The 8,716-nt window shown below is 57.2% G+C and overlaps 1 protein-coding gene across 1 annotated transcript in view; it reads right to left on the reverse strand.

Annotated features, from left to right (window-relative positions):
• Positions 1–8,716, reverse strand: part of WDR86 (WD repeat domain 86) — a 35,994-nt gene that overhangs the window by 3,028 nt on the left and 24,250 nt on the right. The window contains exons 4-5 of the mRNA XM_008072710.2: positions 3,212–3,347; positions 117–220 (exon numbers count right to left, since the gene is read on the reverse strand). Of these exons, the coding sequence (XP_008070901.2) occupies positions 117–220; positions 3,212–3,347 (240 nt within the window). The remainder of the gene's footprint in view (positions 1–116; positions 221–3,211; positions 3,348–8,716) is intronic.

An 8,716-nucleotide genomic window follows, 5' to 3' on the forward strand; every position in this document is an offset into this window, starting at 1 on the left:
GCGGCCCCACCGCATCCCCAAAGGCTGCCCCTGGGCGGGGCCCTGCACCTCCCGCGGGCGGCACGCCCCGCCTCCCCCGCCCAGCCGCCGAGGGCCGGGCACGGGACGCCTCCTACCTGGATGCAATTGATGACGAAGGCGTGGCCCCGGAACACCCTCTGCAGCACGCCCGACTGGGCGTCGAAGGCCCGGGCGCAGGCGTCCCCGCTGCCCGTGAACACTGTGGACACACAGGGGCACACTGGGCCTCCGCCGCCGGCCACCCAGCCACCTTCTCCCAGAACGCGGGGACGGAGAAGGGAGAGCAGTGTGACCTGTGGCAACTCCAGAACTCGGTTTCCTCATCCGCCTGCCTCCCGGGGACATCCTAAGGTTCAAGTGCGGTGTGGAGAGGAGCCCCCTGGGAAACCAGGGGTCACCTTAGTTATGCTGCCACGTTCTGTGGTTCCTGGGAGAACACTGAGCGCCACAGGGGCTCTCCGGGCTCTGCCAATGCCTGTGCAGGACCTGTGGCTGTCACGCCTTCCTTGAGCTTCAGGTCAGCCTGCACTGTCCCTCCAGGTGGCCTGCCCCTCCTGGACATCTCCTGGGCCCAGGTCCCCACCCCCAGGCCATCTGGTAAAGCTGGCTTCTCCACCTGGTGTTTTCCAAGGCTCAGAAGCCTCTGCCTGAGGACACTGCCAGCTCCGAGGGCTCTTCCCCTCTACCCACAGCCAGAGCAGCCTCATCCTCCCTCTCCTCAGAGACGGACTTGGCGCTGGAAACAAAAACCCAGGCCCTCTAAGGTTCAAGGCCATGCCCCTGTGGACACCGGGCAGGAGCCTCAGTCCTGTCTTCCCCACGGTTCCATCTCTCCTTGGGGTTTTCTCTACATTATGACTTCCTCTGATTGTGTTCCAACTTCAAAGTGCATCAGAGTTCCTTGGAGAACTTGTGGAGACAACAGATTGCTGGGCCCCCTCCCAGAGTTTCTGACTTAGCAGGTGGGGCCTGAGAATGTGGATCCCTAACTCCTTCCAGTGCCATCGCTGCTACCCTCAGGGGACCACACTGAGGGTGCTGACTAGAGGCGCTCACTTGTCAGGCTGGGCTCTCAGAAGCCAGTCCTGACACGAGGGCTTGCTGCCAGCAGTTCACTTGGCAGGCGTTCCAGGAAGCACCCACAGGGGAATGGGGGATGGGGGACAGGGGAGGCAGCCACTGGGGCCCAATCTTGCCGGGGGCACCGGGAAGAAGGCGCCGAGCCACCCGGGGGGGGGAAGGACACTAGGCTACGTATCCATCCATCCATTCTCACTAGTCACTGGTCGAGGGCGCTTTGTGGGGGTTCACCCCCCACCCCGACACCTCCGGGGCGGAGGCTCGCAGGCGCTTGCAGCAAGAACCCTCCATGAGTGCGGACCCTAGCCCTGGCCGCAAACGCTGCCGCAGCCGCAGGATCAGCCAAGGCCAGCACCCCAGCCCCTCTCTGGGTGGCTCCCTGGCCTTGCGTTATCTATTCCTTACCCTGCTTCCTTCCTTCACCCAGGCCCTGCAGGGGAAGTTTCGTTTCTGGGTCTGGTCAGCAACTTTCCTGCCTCCCCCACCCCCTACGTGGCCCTGAAAGCCCAGTGCGGCTGCTGGGCTTCCTGTGGGCGGGAAGGGGGTCAGGAATGAAGTCTGAGCCTCCTGTAGCCTTGTCAGGAAAAACCAAGCAGGGAGCTTGGTAACCGCGGGCCACAGGCAGGGTCCGGGAAACCAGCTTCCCCTGAGGATCTAGTGCCGGCTGCTGCCAACAGGGGTCGCTCTGGGCGGCCACCCGCGGCAGCCTCTGAGCGTGGGGCGCTCTTCGTGTTCTGTTGGCGGCCCCAGGGTTGGGAGCAGAGCCATCGTCACACTTCCAGGCCTGGGCGCAGGAAGAAAGAAAAAATAATTTTTCCTGTCAGACACCTAAATCCCCAGGGCATGCCGGGCTCTAATTTCAGAGATCCACATCCTGTCTTCATCTCACACCTTTGCTGTGAAGTCAACCTGAATTTTCCACTGTGACTCTTTCCCGACTCCGTCTCGCCCCTCCCAGGGTGGGGAAGACACTCTCAGGGCCAGGTCGCAAGGTGGGACTGGCTGCTGTGGACGGTCGTGTGAAAAGAAGGGGAGGGCGGGGAGGGCTGATGGCAGCGCTTGAACTGGGGACCGTGCTGGGAAGAGACTCAGGAACCGCGGAGCCACAGTCCCGTGGAGCGTGGTGGGGCTGGGGCTGTTCCTCACACGGTGTCTGCTTTCTGGATGTGTCTGGGCTGTAAACATGTGTGGGGTGTGGAGTCAGATGGACAGAGGCCAGAGGGCCTGGATGTAGGAGAATTTGAGACCCGTGGAACAGACGGCTCTTTGCCTGCCCAACAAGCCATTCTGCCCTCTTTCTTTCCCAGATAACCCCGATTCCATTTTGGCAGCAATGTCCTCAAATAAAAGACCTTATCTGGTCCCTCTGGCAGACAGAGTGGTCATAGAGAGGTATGCAGAAGCCTTGGGGTGATGCTTCCAGGGAAGCGCTTAAAGAGGTCAACTCGGCTAGAAGAGGCATCCTTTGGCCCTTCCCTCCTCTTCTTCTTGCCTGGCTAAAACGTGACATGATGGCTGGAGCTCCAGCAGCTACCCTGAACCATGAGGTGAGGCGTCCCTAAAGATAGATGGCATGTGCTAAGGATGGCGAAGCAAAGTGATGGAAAGAGTCTGGGTACCTGATGACTTTGTGGGGCCACCCATGCCGGCCCAAACTGCCAGCCTCGCGACTTCTACCTGAGAGGTAAATAAACCACCACCTCACTTAAACCACAGTTGCTTGGTTTTCTCGTATCTGTAGTCAAAGCTGAGGCCAAGCGAAGCCAAACCCATGTGGTCCTCGAATCTGGCTGGATTAAGTGAGTGTCACATGGAGAATTAGAAAGTGCCCTTGAGAAGGACCTTTTGACCCTCGGACCTGCAAACATTCATGTATCACACGTTTTTGTAGAGTAAAAGTGGGGAGGAGTCCCCAGACCCTTGCTGGGACCTTCTTTGCGAAACAGCTGGAGGAGCTGGTCTGTGGAGAAGGAACAGTTGCTGCCGTTGGGCACTGACAATCCTGACCGGAAGTCAAGTCTCCATGAGGGAAAACCGCACAGGAAGTAAAGAAGCAGAGAGGAAAAGCCAGGCTGGGGTGGCATGGGCAGGGTGGGAACAGGTCACTTACAGGTGCCCGCGTGGTACTTGAGGGCGCTCACGCTGCGTCTGTGGGCTGCGAACGTGCGCACATGCTCCCCCGTGTCTGCCAGCCAGCACTTGACGGTCCTGTCCGCGCTGCCCGAGTACATGAGCCGGTTCACAAGCTGTGAGAAGGAAGAGGGAGGGTTGGCCCACCGCTGGGTGCTGCTGGCCTACAGCAGGGGCAGCGCCAAAGCCTCCAGACCTCTCCCTCTCTCATGGGGGAAGAGGCACGCGCAGGTGTTGGTGGTACAATTGTGGATGAGCCAGAATGACCCTGCCAAGGGCTCCACCCACCACTACTTGCGGTGCCCAAAGCAGGCAGCTCCTCCCTTCTCCACAGAACACTGAGGGGTCAGGAGAGCAAGCAGGCCATTCGACAGACCTGGCTGCCTGTCTTCACTCTGTCCTGGGCCAAAACCCTGGCTCTCTGCCCCTCTGCCACTGCACCTGTGGATAAAGATGCTGACGGCCCCTTTGGAGGGCGTGCAAGGGTTACCAGCGCCACATAGACAGCCTTAATAATTTACTCCTGGTGTCTGGCTGAGAAAAGGGCTCCCAGAAGGGCTTTCATGCAGGGTTTGTGCTTACAGAGCGCAGATAGGAGAAAGGTGGGTGAGTATGTGAAGCAGACTTCTGCCAGGACCGGAGCTGACAGCCAGGGGTCATCACAGGGGGCTGCTCCCCCCGCGGGGTTTCCCGGAGCTGCCACCCCATGGGGAGAGAAGGGGGCTCCAAGACAGGTGCGCCCCAGTCGGCTGAAGCCGCTGTCTTGCAGGAGGTAAGGAAAGCGCCCCCGAGATGAGGGAGGGGCCTCCGTCAAGATGGATGGGAGTCCCAGCCTCAGGGAAGGTCAAGACTTAAAATAATTCTGTAGGCCGGGCTCGGTGGCTCAGCCTGTAATCCCAGCACTTTGGGAGGCCGAGGTGAGTGGACTGTCTGAGCCCATGAGTTCAAGACCAGCCGGAGAAGCTTGGTGAGACTTCGTGTCTACGATAAGTCAAAAAAATTAGCCAGGCGTGGTAGCGCACACCTCTAGTTCTAGCTACGTGGAAGGCTGAGGCAGAAGGATCACCAGAGCCCAGCAGGTCGACACTGTGGTGGCTGTGAGTGTGCCACTGCACTCCAGCCTGGGCGATGGAGTGGGACTCCAACTTAAAAAAAAAAAATTCTGTAGATTCCCCTAGACTAAACACCGCCCAGTCAAGAGTGTTCCCAGTCAGCACCTCTGGCAGGCAACATGCATATGAGAAGCCAAGGGTGGGCAGATGGGCTCCTCAGCTGCAGTGACCTGGGTACAATAGCGGGATGACAGGAGCAGGCTAGCCATGGAGAAAGCTGTCAGCAGCCACTGCTGGGACCCAGCAACCAGGAACCAGAAACAGATCAGGCACGCAGGGTCCTTCTCTCACGGGCAGCAGGCCCGGGGTCAGTCCAAGCTGGCCACCAGCATCCTGAACATGTCCCTCCTAACATGGCCATCACAGCCCTGCTCTGGGGCACTTTCCACTTCGGTTCCCACAGTTCCTGTTCCTGACTCAGTTTCCCCGTGTTGTTTTCTTAGTCAAATCCCAGAGGACAGGGCTCTGTCAAGCCCAGCCCATCTTTTCACCCTGGCCACAGTCCAGGTCAAAGGAGTTAACCGGTCCTGGGCCAATCACTACTACCACAGACAACAGTGGACCCATGAGGAGCCCAATGTGGCCTCCTGGACACGGAGGCTGTGGGGTGTTTCCCGTAGATGGTCACCTGTGTCTCTTAGGCTCTGAAGTCCTACTAGAGTTATGGTGGGCCCTGGCCCATGCAGCCCTTCTCTCCCCAAGGACAGGAATGCATGTGACTGTCTGCCTGCCCACGTCAGCTCCAGCAGGGGTCTGGAACATTTCTGCACTCAGACCTCTGGCTGTCTGTACCACCCAGGAGCACGGTTCCTTCCACCAGCACGGGCCAACAGGAGAGCCAGGTGTCCCGTCCTGAGCCTGCTGGGCACACAACTGGTTGCTCACAGCCTTCCGAGGCCCCTCTGCTTCCTTGGAAAGACCTCTCCCCAATCCTGGTGCCCAGAGGCCTCATGTGACCTGATGTCTCGGCTCGTACCTCCCAGCTTCTGCTTCACACGCCTGCTCCAAACACACCTGTGTCCACACTATGCCCTGGGGCTCCTGGGCACAAGCCTTCCTCCCCAGGTTTCATACAGATACTCCCTGCCCAGAAAGTCCCACACACATCCGCGGGCAAGTATGGAAGCCTGCCAGGCCCCTACTCAGGCTGCTCTCACATGCTTGTCTGCGTCCTGGAGACTAGGCTGCCACTGGTGGCCCAGCGCGTCCTGGCCATCTCCCCACCACACGGCCAGCCCCTGCCTCTGGTGCCCATGTCTCTAGACCTTCTGATGAGACACTCTGGTTTCTAGTAAGGGGAGTGGGTATGGGCAGAACATCTGGGATTGAGACCCCTGTGGACCAACCAGCTTCACAACCTCCAGGCTTCTATGTTGCTGGGCTTCGCATGGAGGTGGCTGGGTATCCACACCTGGTAAGGTAAAAGGGAAGCCCCTTTGGCTGGGTGAGGTGGCTCACATTAGGTTTTTTTTTGTTTTTTTTTGAGTTGGAGTCTCACTCTGTCGCCCAGACTGGAGTGCAGTGGCACGATCACAGCTCACTGCAGCCTTGACCTCCTGGGCTCAGGTGATCCTTCTGCCTCAGCCTCCCAAGCAGCTGGGACCATGGGCACATGCCATCACACTCGGCCTATTTTGGGGTTTTTTTGTAGACATGAGGTCTCACTATGTTGCCCAGGCTGTTCTCGAACTCCTGGGCTTAAGCAATCCTCCCGCCTCAGTCTCCCGGAGTGGTGGGATTACAGGTGTGAGCCACCACACCTGGCCTACCATTGTGTTTAAAAACAATCAAGCAGCTCACCTTCCAAACACAGGTCTGGAGCCACCACACCCAGGGGTTGGTCTGAACACGGTGGCTAATACTCATCCCTAACATGCAGACACAACCTCTGCCCACCAGTTCCGCAGGGGCAGATGAGACTCACGTGAGGCTGGCACAACTAGGTTTTTATCACTCAAGCCAGGTCCTGCTGCCTCAGGCTGCCTCCCCCAACTCCCTCCTCATCACCCCCAGCAGCGCCTTTCCATTTTCTCTGGTTGGATTTGAAATGCTTCATCATCCTCCCTCCCTCCTCCTTTCTTCTTTCCTTCCCTCCTCCCTTTCTTTTTCCTCTTTTACTGGGACAGGGTGTTGTTCTGTCATGCAGGCTGGAGTGCAGTGGCAATTTTCTCACCTCAGCCTCTGGAGTAGCTGGCATGTGTCACCACGCCCAGCTAACTTTGTTATTTTTTTGTAGAGAGGGAGCCTCACTATGTTGTCCAGGCTGGACTTGAACTCCTGGCCTGAAATTTTAGGCATAAACCACCACACCCTGCCACTGCATTTCTTTCATTTCTTTATTTTTTTTGAGTTGGAGTCTCACTCCATCGCCCAGGCTGGAGTGCAGTGGCATGCTCACAGCCACCCAAGCGCCGACTTGCTGGGCTCGGGCGATCCTTCCGCCTCAGCCTTCCAAGAAGCTGGAACGACAGGCAAGCGCTACCACATCCAGCTATTTTTTTTTAAGTTTTTGATTTATTGTAGAGGTGAGGTCTTGCAAAGTTGCCCAGGCTGCTCTTGAACCTGTGGGCTCAGGCAGTCCTCTCACCTAAGTCTTCCAAAGTGCTGGGATTACAGGCTTGAGCCACCCTGCACCCTGCCTGGCCCACTTCATTTCTTTTTTTTTGAGTTGCAGTCTCACTCTGTCACCCAGACTGGAGTGCAGTGGCTGCTCCTGGCCACCGCAGCCTCGACCTGCTGGGCTCCGGCGATCCTTCCGCCTCAGCCTTCTGAGTAGCCGGAATTACAGGCGTGCGCTACCACGCCCGGCTGATTTTTTGATTTATTGTAGAGATGAGGTCTCGCTGCCCAGGCGGGTCTCGAACTCGCGGGCTCAGGCAATCCACTCACCTCAGCCTCCCAAAGCGTGGGATTACAGGCTGAGCCACGGAGCTCGGCTCCACTTCATTTCTTTAAGGTCACAATGTTGATATTTGTTTTCAAAGTGGGTAGATAGGCATCTGTTTTAATACTTGCTATACTTTATATCTGAAATGATTCAAAACTAAAATCATAAGTACAGACATATAAAACCATGAAGGGACAGGAAAGAGACTCCACTTTCCTTCCTTCATGGGAAAACCATGCTAAGCTCAGATCCTGGGAACTCCTCCAAAGAGCAGAAAGGGGGCCACCCCCTTGGCGTTCAAGGGGACACTACAGCCTAGGAGCCCCGTTTCTTTTTGACCCAGGGATTCCTCACCTCTCCTTTGGCCTCTCCCTCTCCGGAGGAGACCTGTGTGCTCTGCACCAGCTGGAACTTTCTGGGGTTGGTAGGCTCAACCCTGGAGACACGTTCTGTAATAACCAGGGCTTGGCAATTCCCCGGGGCCTCGCCTCTGCTCCTGCAAGGTTCAGAGTGAGCCATACACTACGAGAAAGCTGGGAGGAAGCTTCTGTGGCTGCCGGTCCACACAGGGCCAGTGGGGCTGGAGACAGGATGCATGAGGCTATGTGCTATGGTCTGAGCTTGACGCCCCCCCAAGATTCACGTGGAACTTAATTCCCAGTGTGACAGCATGAAGAAGCAGGGCCTTTCAGGAAGCCATGAGGGCCCACCTCACGAATGGGGTTAGTTCCTCACAGAAGGGCTTGAGGGAGCCCATTGGTCCCTTCTGCCACGTGAAGATGCAGCAAGAGGCACCATTCATGAAGCAGAGAGCAGCCCTCACCAGGCGCTAAGCCTGCCAACATCTTGATCTCGGGCTTCCCAGTCTCCAGAACTGTGAGAAATACATCTCTATTCTTTATAAATCACCCCGCCTAAAGTATTTTGCACTTTCTTTTTTTCTGAGACGGGGTCTCGCTATGTTTCCCAGGCTAATGTTGAACTCCTGGGCTCAGGTGATCCTTCCACCTCGGCCTCCCAAGCAGCTGGGACTACAGGTGTGTACCGCCATGCCCAGCTCTCCTGTTTCAGGTATTTTTGTCATAGCAGCAGGAATGGACCAAGACACTGTGTAATTCGACGGTTTCTTCTTTTCTTCCCCAGCCTCTGAAACGCTGCCCACAAGTTTATCTTTACAAAGACATGAGCCTGACCTAAGACACCACAATTCTGTCATCGCCTGGCTGCTCACTCGGGGTGGGCAGACACCTCACGCTTGGCCTAACAGGAAACCTCCATTTCGCTCTCCCTTGGCTCTGGACTTGCAAGCACACACGCTTCCTCACCAAAACGATTCCAGAGGCGACATCGTAGGGGTTCAGGAAGTTCCCGGGGGGGGGGGCGCCGGTCTCACGGGGCTGCCTGCTCCTCCATGTGCAGGGTGGAGGGATCTGTGTACAGTCCTCCTGAAGAGCTCACTACCCTGGGTCTTTTTTTTTTTTTTTTT

The sequence above is a fragment of the Carlito syrichta genome, unplaced genomic scaffold (genome assembly GCF_000164805.1).
Source record: "Carlito syrichta isolate Samal-C Ts95f unplaced genomic scaffold, Tarsius_syrichta-2.0.1 Scaffold315400, whole genome shotgun sequence".
Classification (NCBI taxonomy): domain Eukaryota; kingdom Metazoa; phylum Chordata; class Mammalia; order Primates; family Tarsiidae; genus Carlito; species Carlito syrichta.